Genomic DNA, 23784 nt, shown 5'->3' on the forward strand with positions numbered 1-23784 from the left:
ATCTGATTTGCATGTTCAATTATATCTAAACACAAGAACAAAAATGTAGTGGTATATTGCAGCTTACCATTCCTCAGACTCTGAAAATGTTTAGCATGTACAGGAAAATAATGTTCTCTTTCTTGTGTAAACTACTAATCCCATCACCCCCATTTGTAATGGAGATGCACAAGGCCTGTACATGTTTTGTAGTCCAGCCTGGGTGACAACCATGGCTCCCTCCGTGGATACAGTAGAGAAAAAATGGAATTGTTATAGAATGGGAAGTGTGCCATTTTCAGGACTACCAGAAAAAAATCTGGGGAAGAAAAGCAAAAATGAATGCAGCCCCCAGATTTTAGGACACTGGTAAGCTGCAATATATTAAATTTTGGTTTTAGGTTTAGATATGCTTTAGGCCAGGGGTTCTCAACCCTGTCCAAGTACCCCCAACAAGCCAGGTTTTGGGAATTTCTCTTAGATGAAATAGCTGTCCAAAACACCAAGCCATTGACTCTGATTTAAAGCACCTGTGCAAGATAAAAGAAAACCTGCAAACATGGCCTGTTGGGGGTACTTGAGGATGGGGTTGAGAACCAGTGGCCCTCAAGCTGTTGCAGAACTACAAGTCCCATGATGCATTGCAAGGCTGACAGTTACAAGCATGACTCGCAGAGGCATAATGGGACTTGTAGTTCCACAACAGCTGGAGGGCCACAGGTTGAGCACCCATGTGTTAGGCTGCCCACCCACGTGGCTATCAAATTGGGGGAAGCAGCTGTTGTTTTCCCATAGACCTGAATGTCATGCCTGCACACAGCACCTGGTGGCTCCAGACACCTAAAGACATGGCCCACAGACTACAGGTGTAAGCACCTAATGTGAATAAGTTCTACAACTGCATTATGGGTAGAAGGGTGGGGCTTAGCAGAAAGGGAGCAAGACTTTGGGGGCTGTGCGTTTTTTAGATGTTGCTTAGCATTTCAAATGTGCTAGGAATGAATTGCTGCAGTGGGACTAAACGCATACCATTCTGGTAAATCAGTATTGTTTATGTCAAGGGAGGCTTTTTCAGTGTAATTGAAATCTTAAACTCTGACTTCTTCATATAACTGTTCCTAAATCCCCTTGCTTGTGACGACTGAATTCAGCAAAAGGTGTTTTCAGAGATGCAGGAAAAAAACATCTGCCATACTGTCTCTTAAATTTTTTGATTAGACCACTCATTGCTAAATGTTATGGAGGTGTCCTTCTAGGTCAGTGATGGTGAACCTTGGCACCCCAGATGTTTTCGAACTACATTTCCCATGATGCCCATGCACTCTGCAGTGTAGACGAGCATCATGGGAAATGTAGTTCCAAAACATCTGGGGTGCCAAGGTTCACCATCACTGATCTAGGTAAATAGATATACTGCAGTATCCATAATCCCCCCTGAAGAGGGAGCTGAAGTTCCCTGTTAAACTGCAGCTTCCTGGTGTCCAGAGGGATTAGGCGATATAATGCTTCAGATTTTTGCCCCCACAATATGAATTTCAAGGTGTATTGCATGTTTTCAAGGTAATTTTTTGTTTATATGGTTATAGACTTGCTTAGCTGAAGGTAATGCTTTTCATTGGTGAGCGGTGTAATTATGCATGTGTGTTATTTGTAATGAGACTAATGCAAAGATTTGTTTCTGAATAGTGTGATGCTGCTGCTGGCTTTGCATCTGTGCCTTTTCACCATGTTTGGTATGCTGCTGTTTGCTCATGCAAAGGTAACCAACTTACTAATGAGATATAAGCTCCTACGTTCTACTACAGTTTTAGGATGATGGCCTATTGCTGACCCATAAGAAAAAAAAATGCCATAAGCTACCAGGTGTGAATTGTAGGTTAAGACTAGGATTGCACCAATACCACTTTTTTAAGACAGAGTACAAGTACCGATACTTTTTTTCCAAGTACTCGCTGATACGTTTTATGTTTTGTGACAGTTTTCAAAACACAATACAGACTAATGATATCTTTGATATGCAGCACTTATGGGCAATGATGGGTGGAACTGATGGGCAGGCAGTGGCAATGAAATGCAGCACTGATGGGTGGAACTGATGGGCAGGCAGTGGCAATGAAATGCAGCACTTATGGGCAATGATGGGTGGAACTGATGGGCAGGCAGTGGCAATGAAATGCAGCACTTATGGGCAATGATGGGTGGAACTGATGGGCAGGCAGTGACAATGAAATGCAGCACTGATTGCATGGGCAATTGTTGGCAGCCTGGCGGGATAAACGAACGAAGAGAGGCAATCAATAACCGTCACGTTGTTCAATCTGTGGCGGAGACTGGGGGCCGTCAATTACGTTAATGAATGTGATGGCCCGGATCACACTGCTTCCCCCGGCCAGCTTACCTTCCGCTGCTGCCAACCTGACTGTTGTATTAAAATGGTGACTTTAATAGGATAAGATTAAAAACGCTTACAAGATGATAGAAGCTGCATGCTCGTCAAAGTAAAGTGCAATCCTGGCATTTCACATGGCTCTGTGGGTCCCACTGCTGTTCTGCATAGCTGGAAAGGATTGAGAAGCCGGCTGGCATGGATCACAATGTATCTCCAGGAGCAAAGGAACCAAACAGCTACTTGGTTCCTTTTGCTCCTGGATGAACACGTTTTGATGGTGTCAGTGGAGGGACGTTTGATCGTTGGTGTCGGTGGAAGGAAGTGTAAGCGATCGTTGGTGTCATTTGGAATGGGTCACCCCGTTCAGATCGGCACATGCCGCACTCCACGGTCTTAGGAAAGGCCGCGGCTTCGGCCTAGTTCCGGAGCGGCGGCCATCTTGGTGCACCTGTCGGTGTTTACAATGTGATCACTCCATCAAATGACAGAGCGATCACTTGTAAACCGGCGTCATGATGACGCTGGTTCCTCTCTCCCCTGTGTACAGATCTGTACAGTGGAGGGGAGAGATCGGATGGAAGCAGCGCTGTGGGCTACATCTGTAGTGCCCACAGCGCTGGTCTGTGACAATTGCAGTAACAGCCATCCCTCCATACTCTGCCCATACTCGGCGATGCTCAGCCAATATTACATTGGGGGAGATTGTGGATGTTACAGTGGGGACTATATGGTGGTGGAATTTTCACAGGTTTTTGAAAATTCTATTTGCTGATCCGAAAAATGATCCGATCCACAAGTTTTTTTTAATCTGTTGCACCCCTAATGTTTGGCCAGCTTAAGTGTCAGTGGACAGAAAATTGTGCCCCATCGTTGGTGTCACTGGGGGGAATTGTGCCTCAACATTGATGTCATTGGGAGGTACTGTGCCCTATCGCTATCGCAATATCATTTGGGGTATTGGGCCCTGTTGATGGTGTCAATGGGCAAAATAAGTATCCTGTTGATGTTGGTAACAGGAAGTTTTCCCTATTGTTGGGGCCAGTGGATAGAATAGTGTCCAAAGGGCCGCAGTTTGAAGACCCCTGACCTAAAGGCAATATAAGGGACTACATACACTTTAAATAGAAGGAAATCTGTATTAAAGAGTAAGAATGTTTGAAGTGTAAGTGTAAGTTTACTGAGAAACCTGAATCCGGGATCCTTGTTTAAAGCCGAGGTTTCCTTCTTGTGGAAATGACTGTCGAAGTTTAGGTGTTGTCTCTAATTGGTCCATCTGAAGAATGGCAAACAATATAGTCTGTTTCGGTGTCTAGAATAGTTTGCACACTCCCTTATTTACGGTGCTGACGTGTTGTGAATAGTACGATGTCTGACCTTTCTATGCTCTGTATTGCTTGCAGGATTCCAGTCTGGACGTGGAGTGGCTGAGATATTTCCGCAATCTGCCCGACTCGCTTACGTCACTCCTGGTGCTGCTGACAACCGCCAATAATCCAGACGGTACGGTCTTATTTTTCATGTCTCAACGATCTGAGACAGTAGAACAAATTCAGAATAATTATGTGCAAGAGGCATAGATTCATGTAAAACTGAGACGTAGGATACTGTTGGCATTTGCTTTTGAATCGCTGTATACCTGAAGGCCCCTTTCACAAGGGCTTGAGCATCCAATCAGATGCGCCTGAAAAACGGACAGGCGGACCTGATCGGATGCTCAATTCATCCCTATGGAGCGGCGGATGTCAGTGGTGACACCCGCTGCTAACCAATCCTGTCTGCCAAATGCAGACGGATAGTGGTCCTATTTTCCATCCGTCAGGCGGATCGGCTTATAAATGGACAGGTGGTCCATTTTCATCCAATCTCCCCATAGAGGAGAGCGAGACTCTGTCCGTCTGCACAGTGAGCGGACATGGATCTGTCATCCAGCTGCTTAGCAGGGATCCCGTCCCATGTGAAAAGGGCCTGAACCCCCTTCAATCTCCACAATCTGTTTTTTTTTTTTTCTAATACATTTCCTTCTTTCATACTTACCAGTCCACTCTTTGCACATCTCCTAAATGTCAAGTCCACTCCTTTTATGCACAAACCATCAGGAACCAATGGGGTCCTTTCACACAAGTGTTCTGTTTGTTTCATCAGTTAAAGCGGAGCTCCACCCACAAGGGGTACCTCTGCTTGTTTACTTCCCCTTCCTCCCCCACGCTGCCACATTTGGCTCCTTTACGGGGGGGTACCTGTTTCTGACACGTACCCATCCCCACTTCGGAGTGCCGCAAAGGTCTTCCGGGCGTTCGGCCCCCTTCTTCCCTCGCCGCCGACCCAGTCACAAAGAGCAATGCGCATGTGCAGTAGGGAACTGGCTGTGAAGCCACAAGGCTTTGCTTTTTGTATTTTATTTTTTTTACATCCACTCCCAATGTAAAATGGACAGCTTGTCTGTTTTTACATCCCTTGTTCGTTCCATTTTTTTTTTTTTAACAGAAGAAAAAAAGGGCTTTGATCCCTTCCAAAAAACAGATTTTGAAGGAAGCGGATGTAAATGGATGTGTGTCTTTGTCCCTTTTTTCTTTCTTTTTTTTTTTTTTTTTAATCTGTCAACCGTACACACGATCGGAAATTCTGCCAGCAAAAGTTGGATGTGAGCTTTTGGTCGGAAATTCCAACCGTGTGTATACTCCATTGGACTTTTGCTGGCGGAATTCTCGCCAGCAAAAGATTGAGAGCAGGTTCTCAATTTTTTGGTTGGAAAAAGTTCCGATCAGAAATTCCAAACGTCTGTACCAATTCCGACGCGCAAAATTCCTACGCATGCTCGGAAACAATTTGACGCATGCTCTGAAGCATTGAACTTCATTTTCTCGGGCTCGTCTTAGTGTTGCGTGTCACCGTGTTCTTGACAGTCGAAAGCTCCGAGAACATTTGTGTTACAGTGTGTATGCAAGGCAAGTTTCAGTGGGATTCCGTCGGAAAAAAACATCCACGTTTTTTCCAACGGAAAATCCGCTCGTGTGTACGGGCCATTAGCGTGGTTCCCCATAATATGAGAACTATGGCGGCTATGACACAGATCATATACATGCTGGAGGCTTTATTTAGAAAAACATTGTTTCAGCTTGCAGAAGCCACTGCAGCTTGTAGCTGACAGGGGTGCCTCTGTTTAATACTGTAATTGCCTGAGACAATTACAGTATTAAGAGTTTTATTAATACATTTTATTTTTTATTTTTTTTTGAATGCTATGACTTAAAAAAATAAATGATTTAGGAAATAAAATTTATTTTCAGCAGAAGCTACTTTAGATTCTTACTATGAACCTTTTAAGGTGAACTTTGGCTTTACAGCACACCTAATTCTAGCATACTATAGTCTCATCATTGACCTGCGATTTTTGTTTGCATTAGTACTGAGAATGTAAAATGTTTCTGTCTTCTTTTTATAACAGTGATGATTCCAGCCTATTCCTACAACAGAGCCTATTCCTTGTTCTTCATCATCTTCACAGTTATAGGTGAGTGTTCAGGGTGGAATCACAGCATTGGGAGGTTTTATTGCTGTGCTGCTAATGTTGCTACAATTACACCCTGCCATTTATGTGACATATAGGTAACCGGCTAAACCAGTAACGCCACTTATATAAAAAAAAAAAATTGATGTTAAGAGGCACGTATTTCCTTGTAAATTAGAATGCAGAAGGGTGTTCTGAAATGTTGATGAAATCTTGTCACGCACTCCCCTCTACCGCTTAACATTAATACATATCCAGCCAATCAAAAGGTGAAAGTGCATAACAATGTAGTGTGTGGGTGTTTTATTTTTTATTTATTTTTATTTTTTTGTAGCAAGAATTATCAGGAATGTCCCGTGGATGCATATTTTGTTGGGCTAAAAATGTGGTTAGAACCAACGGCCATCAACTTATCTATAATGTCCTTTTTCTTTTCATTATAATGCACAGAAGTAAATGTGAGCTTTTCTGGTTTTTATTTTTTTTTTATTTTTATTTTTTTATTTAAATGTAGAGTTTTTCATTTACAATGTAACATAGAAACAAATTGTCACAGGATACAGATGATCCATAAAAAGAGGGAAATGAGGTAGGACCAAAACCACATTGTTACCCAGGAGAGAGGCCATTAATAAGCATTTTAACCACAATCCGTATTGACAGAGAAGTATAGCCAAAGCTGTTTTGGCCCTACTTCTCCTGTGGATCGCATGAGTGTAATTCCCTCTGCGCTCCTGTGACCCATTTTCAGTCGACAGCGAGCTAAAGTCTCCGGATGTTGTCATAAGGCACTGGATCAATCCCAACGTTAGTCAGGATCCACCCATAAGCCTGAACCAGCAGCTGGCTCAGCCCCTCAGCAAGGTGCTGGGAGACTCAGCCAGCCACTCTTGCCCCCTCCACAGCCCAGCTCTCCAGTAAGCACTGGAGGGGCAGAGAGCCACTAACTATTTGGCACTGCTCTCCACACTGGGCGGAGGGGGGGGGGGGGGTGGCTGTGTGATCAGGCAGGGGACAGATGCAGCATTGATCCACCTAGGTAAATATACATTTTATTTTTTTTTTATTTTTTTTTTTAAACTTGAACTTCTCTTTTAAGAGGAGATTCTCAACAGTAAGCAATAGAGGGGTACATCACCTCTATCCATCTGGACCATATTACATCAAATGCATGCATGGTGTTTTTGAAGGAGGTACTGTCTGTATGCTTTTTCAAATAGAGTAGACATATTTAATTCTGAGTACCACTCCTTCAGTTGGTGGATGGGCAGACCCCCACTTTAAGGCTAGCATCTTTAAAGCTACAAAGAATGATCTAATGGCTAAAGGTTAAAGGATACGTTTACCTTTGTACAAAAAATAGTAAAGACATCTTTGTGAGGATGCCTCACAGATGCTCAATTTAGGTCAATGCTTGGCCAGTCCATCACCTTTACCCTCTGCTTCTTTAGCAAGGCAATGGTCGTCTTGGAGGTGGGTTTGGGGTCGTTATCATGTTGTAATACTGCCCTGCGGCCCAGTCTCCGAACGGAGGGGCTCATGCTCAGCTTCAGTATGTCACAGTACATGTTGGCATTCATGGTTCCCTCAATGATCTGTAGCTCCCCAGTGCCGGCAGCACTCATGCAGCCCCAGACCATGACACTCCCACCACCATGCTTGACTGTAGGCAAAACACACTTGTCTTTGTTCTCCTCACCTGGTTACTGCCACACAAGCTTCACACCATCTGAACCAAATACATTTATCTTGGTCTCATCAGACCACAGGACATGGTTCCAGTAATCCATGTCCTTAGTCTGCTTGTCTTCAGCAAACAGTTTGTGGGCTTTCTTGTGCGTCATCTTTTAGAAGAGGCTTCCTTCTGGGATGACCAATTTGATGCAGTGTGCGGCGTGTGGTCTGAGCACTGACAGGCTGACCCCCACCCCTTCAACCTCAGCAGCAATGCTGGCAACACTCTTACTTCTATTTCCCAAAGACGGGGGAGAGAGTGTTTCAAATGTGCTCTAAGCCTAGCCATACATTATGCAATTTTCTTAACCACTTCCTACCCGTCATATAGGAAAATGACGTCCGCAAAGTTAAGTTATCTTGATTTGGCGTTCTAAGACGTCAAGCAGAACTAGCCGTGAGTGCGGCGATCAGTAGTTTGGTGTGTTGCTCTGACACCGCATGTCCGATCTTGGTAAAAAGCTTATGACGTAGGCTCTTTACCATGTGATCAGCTGTGTCCAATCATAGCTGGTCACATTGTAACCAGGAAGTGCCATTTATCGACATTTCCTCTATTCACACTGACAGGGCTAGAGTAGAGGAGAACCGATCGGGGGGCTATCCTTACAGGGAGGGGTCTGCGATGATCGGTGCAGATCCATCAGGTTTGCCTACGCGTGCCCATTAGAGATGCCCATCAGTGCCGCCTATGCATGCCCATCAGTGAAGGAGAAAACTTGCTTATTTACAAACTTTTAATACAAAATTCTTTTTTTATTTTATCTTTTTATTTGTTTAGCAAAAAAGAAACCCCGCTGGTGATCAAATATCACCAAAAGAAGGCTTAATTTTGGGAAAAAATTATAAAAATTTTGTTTGGGTACAGCGTAGCATGACTGCGCAATTGTCATTTAAAATACAACAGCAATGACAGCTAAAAATTTGGCATGGGAAGGAAGGGGGTATAAGTGCCCAGTATTGAAGTGGTTAAAGAAAATTGCTCGCTTCCCCCATCAACACAATCATTGTTGATGAGGGAATCCCTCCCACTGCACTATTTGTATTCTGACAGCAGGGAAACCTCCCTCTGTCAGAACACAATGATCAGTGCTGCTGTCTATAGCCAGCAGCAGTAATCCGTAAAACAAAAAAAAACAAAAACAAAAAAATAATCGGCAGGCTGGTTGTACTGAAGCCAATCTATTTTAGTACTACCAGCCTGCCCGATGGATTGCATGGATGTAAACCCACTCTCATTGTTTCTAAACTACTGCAATATTGGTAATCTAGAAGGATATACATGCCTCCTGCATGTATACTTATCTGTCAAATGTCTCCCCTCTGTCTGCTATGGGACCCAAAAAAACACAGATTTTGTGGGTGGGTCTGTTTTCCAGGGCTCAGTGGGTGGAGTTGTGATGTCAGTAGACTCCTGCCCACCTCTACACTCCCCTAATCAACATGCATTTTCTTCTGTGTATTTCTTACACTGAACTTCTGCTATGATCTCTAACATCCAGTCAAAACCCAGAAAAGTCCCCACATGACTTCAGCATGTCAAATCGTGCTGAGGTGTTGAACAACCAATCCTCGCAGAGCAGCAGAAGAAAGGAGTGGGAGGGAATTAAAAAATAAAGCATGTCTCTTAGGCCAGTGCACGAGATATGTAAATCACCTGTCACTCACGGCAAGGGGGAGGATTTGACAAAGTTTTTCTGTTTGTCAAGATTTATCTCACTGAACAATAAGAGGATTGCTAAGAGCTGGATTAATTTTGTGACAAGACTGGGCTCAAATGATAGGAAATCTTATACTCTACATTATGACATAAAAAAAAAAAAAATATATATATATATATATATATATATACCGTATATACTCGAGTATAGGCCGACCCGAATATAAGCCGAGGCCCCCAATTTACCCCCAAAAAACTGGCAAACTTATTGACTCGTGTATAAGCCGAGGGTGAGACATGCCTGTCCATCCCTGTGTGTGTGTCCGTCCATCCCTGTGTGTCCGTCCATCCCTGTGTGTCCGTCCATCCCTGTGTGTCCGTCCATCCCTGTGTGTCCGTCCATCCCTGTGTGTCCGTCCATCCATCCCTGTGTGTGTGTGTGTGTCCATCCATCCATCCATCCCTGTGTGTGTGTGTCTCCATCCATCCATCCATCCCTGTGTGTGTGTGTCTCCATCCATCCATCCATCCATCCATCCCTGTGTGTGTGTGTGTGTATCCATCCATCCCTGTGTGTGTGTGTGTCTCCATCCATCCATCCGTGTGTGTGTGTGTGTGTGTGTGTGTGTGTCCAGCCTACCTGTGTCCCGAGCCTTTGTCCCGAGCCTCCGTCCCGTGCCTTGCCTCCGTCCCGTGTCGTGCCTTGCCTTGCCTTGCCTCCGTCGCGTCCCGTCCCGTCCCGTGCCGTGCCTTGCCTTGCCTTGCCTCCGTCCCGTGCCCTCTTCGTCGGCGCCTCGGCGGCCATTGTAAAATTCAAAAGCCGCGCCTCCGCCTTCGCCTGTGATAGGCGGAACACTGAATTTCCCAGCAGCCTGTGTTCCGCCTATCACGGACATCGTATCATCCTCGTCCGTAGTACGAGGATGATACGATGTCCGTGATAGGCGGAACACAGGCTGCTGGGAAATTCAGTGTTCCGCCTATCACAGGCGAAGGCGGAGCCGGAGGCGCGGCTTTTGAATTACAGAATGGCCGCTGTCTGTCTGCTCGACACGCTGATCGAGCGGGCAGACAGCGATGACTCGAGTATAAGCCGCTCAAAAAAGAGGCTGAAAATCTCGGCTTATACTCGAGTATATACGGTAATTTTTTTTTTTTCGGGTTTACATCCACTTTTAAGTGTTCTTGGCTGATCCAAAGTAAAACGTCTTATAACCACTTTCTGCTTTGTTACCTGGCTTTAATTTTTTTAATTTTTTTTTTTTTTTTTTTTTTTCCCATTGCTTTCTGTATTACACAGGCAGTCTTATTTTGATGAACTTGCTGACAGCCATAATCTACAATCAGTTCCGGGGCTATTTATTGGTGAGATTAGTGTTACAAATTTTATGAAAACTGTAACTAAGAAAAAAAATAATTTTGTATTATAATAGATTACTGAGCAAGCGCTAAAATGTGATCTGAAGGTTCATGCCACAGTATTCATTTGCAGATCTGGTGCTCAACAACCTTGTAGAATAGAGCAGGAATGGCTTGTGATTACCCAACAGGGCCTATTCACAATTGTTTGTTTTTCTTCATTAAAACGCATTAATTTTACTGCATGAAAATGCAATTCTTTGCGTTTTTTTTTTTTTTTTAAAAGAACTGGGGTGCGCATGCATGCGGAGGGTGAATGGAATGGTGGATGTTGGAAAGCCTTTCCAGAATAGTGAAGGCTTTTCAAGCTTCAAAGTTAGGTGTGTGTAGGTGAGGGCCCATGATTTTGTCCCACAAGCTCATTTAGGTGTGATGGTCAGGTGTCCACAAACCTTAGGCTGTACACTGGGGTTGATTTACTAAAGCTGGAGTGCAAAATCTGATTCAGCTGTGTATGGTGGCCAATCGGCTTCTAACTTCAGCTTGTTCAGTTAAAGAGGAGCTGCACCTTTAAAAAAAAAAAAAAATATATATATATATATATATATTAAAAGCCAGCAGCTACAAATATTGCAGCTGCTGACTTTTAATAAATTGACACTTACCTGTCCCAGGGTCCAGCGATGTCGGCGGCAGATAATAAGCAATCGCTCGTCTGTCTGCTGCCCCCGCCGCCATCCTCTGTCAGGGAATCGGGAAGTGAAGCATTGCGGCTTCACTGCCCGGTTCCCTACTGCGCATGCGCGAGTCGCGCTGCGCGTCTCTACTGGTCCCCGCTGTGTCCTGGGAACTGTGTGTTTCCCAGAACACAATGGGGGGGCATCTGCGGCTAGCTTGTCCCGGAAGTGGGTGCAGATACCTGGATTATCCAGGTATCTGCACCCCCCTCCCCCCTGAAAGGTGCCAATTGTGGCACTGGAGGGGGGGGGGGGGGGGGGGAGGGATCAGATGAGCGGAACTTACACTTCAGGGTGGAGGTCTGCTTTAAGCTTTGACAATAAAACCTGGAAACTGATTGGTTTCTATGCAGAGCTGCCCAGATTTCACACTCTCCAGTTTTAGTAAATCAACCCCATAGTATGTTTGTTTGCTTTGGGCACACTGTGTGAAATTTCAGTTTTTATTTTCAGTCAGCCAATTTATGTTCACATTGATTCTTTTTTTCTTTTTCTTTTCTCTCCCTCAGAAATCTGTTCAGGCCTCCCTGCTTAGACGACGGTTAGGAATTAGAGCTGCCTTCGAAATTCTTTCCTTCCACAGAGAGATCACATCGCACAATTGTGATCAGGCGTAAGAAATTACATTTTTAACTCCTTATCGTAGACTTGCTTTGCCTTTGGAAATGCAAACTGATGACTAGTCAGCGGTTAGGCTTTCCGTGGCCCTCAGAGTGGTAGGCGGCTTGGGGGCGCCCGGTGCCACAGATGGGGATGCCCAGCGCACTACACTGTTGCTGATGTTGTATCCATCCCCATTGTAGAGATTTTCTGTTACTTCCTGTCCCCTTGATTTCCAATCACTCAGACGGGAAATGAGGTACAATCTGATGTAGGTTCTAGCCTTCCACGCTCTTGTCTTTAGAAAATTAAAAGAAGTATGGCCAAAGCTTTTTAGGTCACGCTTCTCTTCTGAGTCACAGGAGTGCACTTGCTCTCCTGTGACCCAGAATCAGCTAATAGCGGGCTATTAATTAGTTATGTATTGTTATTTACAGCAATTTATTACGCTGTGGTAATGATGTGTTGGCATTTAGCATTGGGTAGTGCTTTTATATTCTGATTTTCATATTGCCTGTGTCAGCTGATGTCACCGAGCAGCTCCATGCTCTGGAAAGATCCCAACCATATTGTAGGGAGCCACCCAGCTGCCTTATTGACATCTGGATTTGGCTCTAGGCAGCTGATCATCTGCTTTAGACATCTGATGTTGCAGCTGTTCCCCACTGGCTCCAAGCCAGAGAACTGAGTGATCGCATACAGTCAGGTCCATAAATATTGGGACATCGACACAATTCTAATCTTTTTGGCTCTATACACCACCACAATGGATTTGAAATGAAACGAACAAGATGTGTTTTAACTGCAGACTTTCAGCTTTAATTTGAAGGTATTTACATCTAAATCAGGTGAACGGTGTAGGAATTACAACAGTTTATATATGTGCCTCCCACTTTTTAAGGGACCAAAAGTAATGGGACAATTGGCTGCTCAGCTGTTCCATGGCCAGGTGAGTGTTATTTCCTCATTATCCCATTTACAAGGAGCAGATAAAAGGTTCAGAGTTCATTTCAAGTGTGCTATTTGCATTTGGAATTTGTTGCTGTCAACTCTCAATATGAGATCCAAGGAGCTGTCACTATCGGTGAAGCAAGTTATCATTAGGCTGAAAAAAATAAAACCAACCCATCGGAGAGATGGCAAAAGAACACACCGGTGAGCACAGCAACCCCAAAAGACCCGGAAGACCACGGAAAACTGTGGTGGATGACCAAAGAATTCTTTCCCTGGTGAAGAAAACGCCCTTCAACAGTTGGCCAGATCAAGAACACTCTCCAGGAGTATGTGTGTCAAAGTCAACAATCAAAAGAAGACTTCACCAGAGTGAATACAGAGGGTTCACCACAAGATGTAAACCATCGGGGAGCCTCAAACAGGAAGGCCAGATTAGAGTTTGCCAAACCTCTAAAAAAAAGCCTTCATAGTTCTGGAACATCCTATGGACAGATAAGGCCAAGATCAACTTGTACCAGAGTGATGGGAAGAGAAGAGTATGGAGAAGGAAAAGAACTGCTCATGATCCAAAGCATACCACCTCATCGGTGAAGCATGGTGGTGATGGTAGTGTCATGGCATGGGCATGTATGGCTGCCAATGGAACTGGTTCTCTTGTATTTATTGATGATGTGACTGCTGACAAAAGCAGCAGGAAGAATTCTGTTTCCAGCAATATTATCTGCTCATATTCAACAAAATGCTTCAGAACTCATTGGACAGAGCTTCACAGTGCAGATGGACAATGACCCGAAGCATACTGCGAAAGCAACCAAAGAGTTTTTTAAGGGAAAGAAGTGGAATGTTATGCAATGGCCAAGTCAATCACCTGACCTGAATCCGATTGAGCCGGCATTGCTGAAGAGAAAACTAAAGGGAAAATGCCCCAAGAACCAGCAGGAACTGAAGACAGTTGCAGTAGAGGCCTGGCAGACCATCACCAGGGATGAAACCCAGCATCTGGTGATGTCTATGCATTTCAGACTAATCGACTACAAAGGATTTGCAACCGAGTATTAAAAAGGGAAAGTTTGATGGATGATTGTTAATCTGTCCCTTTAAAAAGTGGCAGGCGCATATACAAACTGTTGTAATTCCTACACCGTTCACCTGATTTGGATGTAAATACCCTCAAATTAAATCTGAAAGTCTGCAGTTAAAGCACATCTTGTTCGTGTCATTTCAAATCCATTATGGTGGTGTATAGAGCCAAAAAGATTAGAATTGTGTTGGTGTCCCATCATTTATGGACCTGACGGCTTCCACGGCTGTCACTCAAATTCAGTCAATCAGGCGAGAGGGGGCAGGGTCAGTTCGGGGCTCTGTGTCTGAATGGATACACGGAGCTCTGACTCAGCTTAGGTGCCCCTATAGAGCTACTTGCTGTGGAGGCACTCGATAGCAGGGAGGGGCCAGGAGCAGCCATGAGGGAGCCGAGAAGAGGAGGATCAGGGCTGCTCTTTGCAAAACCAACTGCACAGAGAAGGCAAGTATAACATGTTTTGTTATATTTAAAAAAAAATTTTTTTTTTTTAAAACAAGACTTTACAATCACTTAAGTTACAACTAGCATGCTTAATCGGCTCGTTGCTCTCCATTCCGAGCTGATTAAGAACTGAGAGATCAACTGTTATGTGATTGCTCAGTTCTTGGTCTTGGAGCTAGTGTTGAGGCGAGTATGTTTGTTTTTTTTTTTTTTGTTTTTTTTATATATCCCTACTTTTCAAAAAAATGTTTTGGATGAAGTTCAGCTTAAACTGAATCCGTGATCTAAATAAACTTTCTCTTTAGGGCCTCTGTCGACTGTGTGACCTTCATTAAAGTCTTACAGGATGTTAAAATGGATGGCTACTGCAAACTAGCAATCACCGAGGTAAAATCAAGAGGTGGGTGGGTGGGTATGATTGGCAGTAATGTTTTCTTTTTGTTTTGTTTTTTATTTAAAAAAAACGTGCTTTTAATTTCATTGTAGAAAGCAAGATGCTGCCCCAGCGGTGTCCTCTCTGCAGAGCAATTTCAGAAACTATTTGATGAACTCGATAAGGATCCGGTCAGACAGGTGAGTTGTATATAGGTTTGGGAGGACGCATGCAATCCTGATTTTCTCTTATTCATTAGGGACACCATATTACTTTTGGATATATGCCCTGCCTGTGAGAGGGAAGACATTAGAAAAGTTTCTTCCTTCTTTTAAGCTGTACCTCTGGTGTTGCTTTTACTTAGTGGTGCAGCAACAAGGGTCCCTGTCCTTCTCCCACAAGATACCATATTAACTTTCATTCATTCATGAGAGCAAAGCATGACCTGGTTGTCGCACTGTATACTCAATCTCCTGCGCTCGAAAGTGGCGCCAAGGGTCTAATGGTCCAGCTCAAAGCGGAGTTCCACCTTTTTTTTGTTGTTTTTGTTTTTTTGTTTTTTTAGTTTATTAAAAGTCAGCAACTACAAAAAGAATAGCTGCTGACTTTTAATAAACCAACACTTGCCTGTCCCACAGTCCTGCATTACACCCCCCCCCCCCCCCCCCAAAATAAATAGAAAATGACATGCCAAATGTGCCACTTTTGGGTGGAACTCCGCTTTAAAGGAGTTGTAAAGACAGATGTTTTTCTTATCTTACTGCAATTTATGCATTAGGATTAAAAAACAAAAAACCTTCTGTGTGTAGCAGGCTCCTCGGCACCCCCCAATTACTTATCTGAGCCCCATATCTCCAGCAATGCCCAGGAGTGTCTAAGCCGCCTGGGACACTCCTCTTGATTGGCTGAGACACAGCAGCGGTGCCATTGGCTCCCGCGTCTGTCACTCAAATTAAGTCAGACAATAAGGGGAGAGGGGGCGGGACCAGTTCGGGGCTCCGTGTCTGAATGGATACATGGAGCTCTGACTCGGCTTGGGTGCCCCTATAGAGAGCTGCTTGCTGTGGGGGCACTCGATAGCAGGGAGGGGCCAGAAGCAGCAAAGAGGGACCTGAGAAGAGGAGGATCCGGGCTGCTCTTTGCAAAACCAACTGCACAGAGGAGGAAAGTATAACATGTTTTTTATTTTTTATTTGTTTTAAAAAAAAAAAACCAAAAAAAAACTTTAAGCTAACATGCATTGCAGGCCTCCAGGGACTGTGGATATTTGTTTATGTACAGCACTACAAAACAACAAAGCGAGGGCACAGCAGCCTTATGCGTTATCAGAGAGCCTACATGTGTCTGTATCATAATCTATATAAATGTCATTGTATACCTTTTTTTGTCTTTTATGACTTGGTTCTTTTATTGAACAGATTGCTTTTGTAACATGTTTTTTATATGATAGAATCATTTTCTGGTCACTTTCAAAGTCCCAAGTGTGTGTGTGTGTGTGTGTGTGTGTGTGTGTGTGTTTGTTTTTTTTTTTTTTTTTCTCTATGTTCTTGGGATGTTAGCCGCAAACATTTGATACTGCAGGTCTTGGATTTTCCCAACGCATTATCATAATACACCATTTTATTAGTGAATAAAGGCAAATGAGAAGATAAATACTTTGTCATTGCAACACAAATTACAATGAACTTCTATAAAAGCTCCACATGTATGTAAACCTATAACATCCTCAACATACACACATGTAAAAAGTTTGCTCCCCCCCATATAAAAAGCCTAAAAGGAGCCACCGCAGCAAAGTCAAGTGAACTGCAGTTGGATAATATTCAAAATGTCCATTTAGAGCAGGGGTCTCAAACTGGTGTCCCTCCAGCTGTTGCAAAACGACATGTCCCATGAGACATTGCAAGGCTGACAGTTAGAAGCATGACTCCACAGGCAGAGGCATGATGGGACGTGTAGGTTCCCAACAGCTGGAGGGCCGCCAGTTTGAGACCCCTGATTTGGGGCCTTTATAGCTCTTGGGAAGAAACTTTCCTTAAATCAGTTTGTCCTCTCCTTTTATGTTTCTGAACCTCCTGCCAGACAGCAGGAGCTCAAAAAGATAGTTTCCAGACTGGGACGGGTCACTCACTATTTTGCCTGCCCTGCTGATACAACGAGACTTTCAGTTTTATAGAAGTTAAACTACACCCCACAACCTTCTGCGCAGTATTTATTATTTTTTTGAAGGGAAGCTTTTTCTGCTAGTGTGCAGTTGGCATACCAGGCTAAAATACAATATATCAGCATGTGATAGACTGACTCTAAGATGTTTTTTTCCCTAGGCCATTTTTACTGTGAAGTCTCAGGAAATATAACCATTGCTGACACTTCTTGGTGACAGCTGTCATGGTTGACCAGGATAAATGTTCTGAAATATTAATGCTTCAAAACATACCCGCTCTACCAATTCTCTCACTGTAAATGGAACCATGTCAGTCTTGCTCTTCCTATAATCCATTATTAATTCCTTGGTCTTCCAAGTGTTTAGGGACAAATTGTTTGCCTCACATCACTCTACTTGGTTACCTCTTCTCTATGCTTCTCATCTCCTCTTGTGATGCAACCTACTATGGTGGTATCATATGTGAATTTGATGCTATTTGTAAAAAAGCAAGGAGTACAATCACAAGTGTATAGAGCGTAAAGAAGGGGGCTCAGTACACAACCTATGCTGACCACACGCTGGGAAGAAACATGCTTACCCAGTTTGACCAGCTGTGGGCGGTCTACCAGGAAGTCCTTTATCCAAAAGCAAAGGGAACGGGGCAAATTCAGCTTCAACATCTTCTCCACCAATAGATCTGGGACAACGGTGTTAAAATCTAAACTATAGTCAATAAACAACATTCTGACGTAGTTGGCAGAGTGTTCCAGATGACCTCAAGCCACATGTAGTGCAAAAGCAAGAGCGTCCTCAGTGCTTCTATAGGCTCTGTACGCCAATTGATGAGGGTCAAAACTACCTGGTAATGCTCTTTTTATATGTTATAATCCTATGCATTAAGTTGAAAAAACTTCTGACACTGACCAGCCTCCTAAATCCCGCTCCCCCCGCCCATTTTTCTCACCTAAGCCCTTCGATTCCTCAGCGGAGACGCACTCTTCCTCTTTGCCCGGGGTTCTCGGCTCTTGATTGGATAGATTGATAGTAGCCCCCGCTGCTATCAATCAAATCAATGACGCGGGGGGCAGGGCTGAGTTCAGCATTCTGTGTCAATAGAGGCAAACACTGGCCCGCAAGGTAACCACAAACCGCCCCAATTTTATTATTTGTGAAGTATATGCACGGTAGGCTTCAGCCTTGGTATATGTATGGTTTAGCGCAGCTTATATATTTTTTCTTTTTCTGGTGTTTAATCAGCCCTAATTCCTTATTGAGAAACCAAACCATGCATCTTAGGCATTGCTAAAGATGGGCAACGCAGTTTTGCTAAATCTCACAATAAATGCAAGGACGTTGTACGGTGTGCCATATCTTGTTTGCCAGTTGGATAACTGCTGCCATGTTCGCAAAGGAGAGAAATCAAATTATTTTCTGAAATGTACCTGTAAGAAATGAAGAAATGTGGTGACGTTTTTTTTTTTTGTTTTGTTTTTTTGCAGCACCCGCCCCAGCCTGTGTACCAGTCCAGATTCTTGCAGATTTTGCAGATCGTTGGAAGCCATCGGTACTTCGACTATCTGGGGAACATTGTGGCTTTGGCCAATCTCATTTCTATCTGTGTAAGTAGCAGACACAGAATACAAGTATAACAGGGGGAGGCCTCCTCCTCACAACCTGTCATTTTATTGTACTGCATGCCTGCTTGCTTAGGATCCTCACCCATCTCCTCTTAGGCCGCGTACACACGGGCGGACTGTTCGCCCAACTTTGTCCGCTGAACAGTGTTTCAGCGGACAGTCCGCTCATGTGTGGGCTTCAGCGGACAGTTTCAGCGGACAGTCTGACGAACAAAGTTTTTTTCGGAATTCCCGTAAGACAGTCCGCTGAAACTTGGTTTGAGCGGACAGTCCGCTCGTGTGTAGGCTTGTTCATCAAACTAAGTTCCGCGCATGCTCAGAAAGGATTTACACGCCGAAGGTTGCATTGCAGTGTATAGGACGTCGTTTTTCGAGTCCCGTCGTACGTGCCGTTCACGTCATCGCGCACGCTTTCAGCGGACTGTTCGTTCATCGTGTGTGGTCAAGTCCGCTCATGCAAATTTTGAGCGGACTGTTTGTCGGATTGTTTGACAAACTAAGTTGGGCGAACAGTCCGCCCGTGTGTACGCGGCCTTACAGTCATCCAAAAGGGCTTAGCTAAACAGAAGTGTAGCCAACCTAAAGTGGTTGTAAAACTCAGACATGAAATGTGAACAAAGCTTATCCCTCTATAGCAGCTGTCTCCAAACTGCGCCCCTTTTCTTTCCTTCATCTGGCACTTGAGGCATAATTCCTGCCACTGACACCAGCAATGGGGCACTGTTCTCTCCACTGACACCAGCAATGGGGCACTGTTCTCTCCACTGACACCAGCAATGGGGCACTATATTCTCTCCACTGACACCAGCAATGGGGTACTATTCCCTCCACTGGCACCAACTATATTTCTCCTCCCTAATACCAAAGATTGGGCATTGTTTACTCCCACTGGGCACAGTCTGGCCCCCCTAAAATCTCAAGGACAGTAAACCGGCCCTTTCCTTACAAAGTTTGGAGAGTCTTGTTTTATAGTGTGTACTTGTCTCAATCCAGAGATAACTACACACTGTCTGCTGCTTTGTTCCTCTGCTATTAGCATGAATCGCTTCTGACAAGTTTTCCTGACGCCAAGAGAAAAAAAGGTGACCGGGTATGGATCTCCAGCACATAGCCTGTGATTGACAGCTTCAGCTCTGTTGCTGTGTGAAGGGGATGTGTCCCTTCTCTCCAATCAGCTTTCAGACCTCTCCTCACTGAGCTCTTAAAGTGGTTGTAAACCCTTACAACTAACTTTGACCTACAGGTAAGCCTAGATTAATGCTAACCTGTAGGTCCAAGAAATATCTCCTAAACCTACTTGGTTTAGGAGATATTTGCTGAAAGACAGGCACCGCTGTCCACAACTGGAGGGCCGAGGTTGCCTACCACTTGTCTATATGTTGATTTCAGTTAGTCAACCAAAAACCTCACATTTCTCTGCTTGCTTTCATAAACCTGAGGTCCAATTATCCAATCCTATTTGTTATAGCGCAGTTCTGCATCAGCTTAGCATTTTCTATTAATGAGACCTAATAATATAATCCAAAAGGATTATATTATGTTTAGTAAACCTTCACTGATTTACATGATATACATGATATATCTTATTTATTTACATACAAGGAATTTCTCATGCAGCATGCCATAGATATAAGCTGGCAACTCAGTGGACTGAAACGTTGAAAATCTTTATTGGCTACACAAGTACATCCAGTAAAACAATGCTAACGTGTTTCGACCGACTTTGCCTTACTCCTAGCATGTTATGAGTAAGGCCACAGCGGCCGAAACACGTTGGCATTGTTTTATTGGATGTACTTGTGTAGCTGATGGAGATTTTCAACATTTGAGTCCCCAAAGTTGCCAGCTTGTATCTATCGATCAATGTTAAAATGTATTGAGGGACTGCACATCCCAGCCACGAGCACTAGTTTTCATCCTTGGATAGCATCGCCAGCAATAGTGCTTGGGTATTGCATTCAGCGATGCAGCCTACCATAGAAGCCATAACCACAAATTATAATAGACTTTTCTAAATGCTTTAAATGTTAAATTGTAAAATTAGTCTGGCTGTGCGGTTACTGCAATGTGCTTATTATTGTTGGTTTTGTGTTTGACCTCATTGGGGGAGTTGGTGAGCACCTAGAATATGATTTTCTTGTTATCTGATGTCTGTCTAGGTTGTCTTGATGATCGATGCAGAGAAAGCTGGGAGTGACCGCGATGACTTCTCTTTAGGAGTAGGTACCTCCTTTTTGTTTGTTACATAACATGGCTTTAACGTGATATAATTATTTAGATTGTGACTAAACCCCTGGAGCCCAACACGTGGCCCACCACCCCTTTGTGTGCAGCCCGCAGGCTGTTGGGCACCAAATAGAAAGCAGAGTGCTGGAATATGCTTTGTTTTCCCATGCCAGTACTGAGAGAGAGAGAGAGAACATCGCTGGAGCCTGTGATCAGGTAAGAGGGGGTAACTTTCACCGCAATGCCCTGCAATAGAGAGGGGGGTTAAATGGTCATTGGCTCACTGCCTGTGATTGACGGGCAGTGAGCCAGTGACTCTAACTGCGGTGTCTCTACCAATGAGTGGGCGGCGGGGGTTGTTAATGGTCACTGACACACGGGGTTATTTTTTTTTGCATCCACCTCAATCCTGCGGGTTGTGTTTTTTTTATTTTTTATTTTTTTATTTATTTTTTTTTTTTACTCGCTGACACCAATGTTGGGAGTTATTACTGCATCTGCTGACTCCAATGCTGCTGTTTTATTGCTGCCACTGACTCCAACATTGGGGGGGGTTATTGTACTCCAACTTCTATGATGTACATTGTAATACGCTGTAGTAGGACATTTTTTGGACGTTGCGATACAAAATATGCGCTGCTATTGCGCGGCCCTCTGGCAATGTCAGGGATTGCACATGAGTCCCTATATCCTTTCTTAAATTCACCACCACTGTTCTAAACCCAAGGATACATATGATTGATTGTCATGGTGTTTATGTGCTTGGGAACCAAACTGATTTGTTCCAGATCATTATCTGAGACCTGTGGCTGTCATGGTCTCAGATTAGTTATGTCTCCTAGTTCACAGCTGACGCGTAGATTATCAACATTACAGCCCAAATCCTGGCATGAAAAAAGGACCTTGCAGTGTGTGTGTGTGTGTGGGGGGGGGGGGGTGGGTGGCACTGTAAAGATAGACTACAAGTCCCATCATGCCTCTGGGAATAATTGTACCTGCCAGCCATGCAATGCCTCATGGGAAATGTAGTGCCACAACAGCTGGAGGGCCCCAGGTTGCTTACCCCTGGTCTATGATATATACCTGGTCTTTGGTGGATCTGAGTGTTGGAAGCGATTGTGTATTACAGTCTATCCTTGCAGTGCGCACACACACACACACACACACACACACACGCATTGTAAGGGTTAAGGTGATTGTAAAGGTTTAATTATTTTTTATTTAAATTTTTTGAAATAAGAAACCTGTTATACTAACCTGTTCTGTGTAATGGTTGCCTACCCCTGTCATCGACCATAAATGGCAAGGATAACATATATCAAGAACGCTCAGCCAATGCAGCCCTTCTCAGATTGGGGAATCCAGTAAAAACTAGTAGAAAACACACAGGAGGGCACAAAGGCATTGCCAGAGATTTATTATAAAAATGTAGATCGATGAGCACTCGCAAAAGTAGAGGAAATTAAGGTGTAAGAACATAAGATATACTCCAGGAGCAGGAATCGTGTTGCCTACTAAACGGTACCATTGTGCTAATGCGTTTCAGGGGCACATCTCATGTTGTTATGCCTTTGTTGCCTCTACTCTTGTGATTACTCATTTGTCTACATTTTAATTATTTATTATAAATCTCTGGTAATGCGCTAGGTCAGGGGTGCCCAACCGGTGGCCTGCAAAGCCCTCGGATGTGGCCCATGACCTCCTGCTCTGGGATGGTGGGTCAGCAAGCCAAGATCACGGGTTGATGACCCGCTATCCCAGAGCATTAATGTTGTGGATGGAGCCAGCGATAGAGGAAGAAAGCTGCTGCAGAAGGAGCAGAGCCGCATAAGCCGATCCGGCTCTTGTCCCTGGCGGCATGATGCCAAATGCACTCCTAATGCCACATACACACGACCAGACTTTCTGTCAGCATTAACACTGACGGTCTTTCCGATGGAGTTCCGCAGAAACGGACTTGCCTACTCACGATCACACCAAAGTCTGTTTGTTTAGAAGGCAGTGACGTACGACAAGACTAGAAAAGGAAATTCAATAGTCAGTAGCCAATAGCTGCCCTTGGGTCATTTTGGTCCATCGGAATAGCATACAGAAAAACAGTTTTCCCGATAGGAATTGATTCCGTCGGAAAGATTTAAAACATGTTCTATTTCTAGGTCTGTCAGAATAAAAAAAAAAAAAAAAAAAAAAAAAGTCAGATGAAGCCCACACACGATCGGAATATAGTTACATAGTTACATAGTTAGCCAGGTTGAAAAAAGACACAAGTCCATCCAGTTCAACCTTAAAAACAAATAAATAAAATAAAAAATAATCGTACAATCCAGATACCCAATTTTATGCCCACAATTGATCCAGAGGAAGGCGAAAAAAACCCAGCAGAGCATGCTCCAATTTACTACAGCAGGGGAAAAAAAATTCCTTCCTGATCCCCCAATAGGCGATCGGATTTTCCCTGGATCAACTTTACCTATGTTAGTACCTAGTTATATTATGTACCATCAGGAAAGTATCCAAGCCTTTCTTAAAGCAATCTACTGAACTGGCCAGAACCACCTCTGGTGGGAGTCTATTCCACATTTTCACTGCTCTAACTGTGAAGAAACCTTTCCGTACTTGAAGCTGAAATCTCTTTTCCTCTAGACGTAAAGAGTGCCCCCGTGTCCTCTGGGTTGACAGTACAGAGAACAACTCAACACCAAGTTCACTATATGGACCCCTAATATATTTGAACATGTTAATCATATCCCCCCTTAATCTCCTCTTCTCAAGAGTGAATAAATTTAGTTCCTCTAATCTCTCCTCATAGCTGAGTTCCTCCATGCCTCTTATCAGTTTGGTTGCCCTTCTCTGCACTTTCTCCAGTTCCCCGATATCCTTTTTGAGAACTGGTGCCCAAAACTGAACGGCATATTCCAGGTGAGGTCTTACTAATGATTTGAACAGGGGCAAAATGA

At 44.0% G+C, this 23784-nt stretch overlaps 1 protein-coding gene across 1 annotated transcript in view; it reads left to right on the forward strand.

The window, feature by feature from the left end:
* TPCN2 (two pore segment channel 2) overlaps window positions 1-23784 on the forward strand; it is a 97979-nt gene that overhangs the window by 18390 nt on the left and 55805 nt on the right. Inside the window, exons 7-15 of the mRNA XM_077462111.1 lie at window positions 1666-1738; window positions 3769-3868; window positions 5814-5879; window positions 10571-10635; window positions 11876-11979; window positions 14751-14832; window positions 14932-15018; window positions 18464-18583; window positions 20761-20820. Of these exons, the coding sequence (XP_077318237.1) occupies window positions 1666-1738; window positions 3769-3868; window positions 5814-5879; window positions 10571-10635; window positions 11876-11979; window positions 14751-14832; window positions 14932-15018; window positions 18464-18583; window positions 20761-20820 (757 nt within the window). The remainder of the gene's footprint in view (window positions 1-1665; window positions 1739-3768; window positions 3869-5813; window positions 5880-10570; window positions 10636-11875; window positions 11980-14750; window positions 14833-14931; window positions 15019-18463; window positions 18584-20760; window positions 20821-23784) is intronic.

The sequence above is a fragment of the Lithobates pipiens genome, unplaced genomic scaffold (assembly GCF_037356315.1).
Source record: "Lithobates pipiens isolate NorthernLeopardFrog02 unplaced genomic scaffold, aLitPip1_a1.2 Scaffold_10, whole genome shotgun sequence".
NCBI classification, from domain to species: Eukaryota; Metazoa; Chordata; class Amphibia; order Anura; family Ranidae; genus Lithobates; species Lithobates pipiens.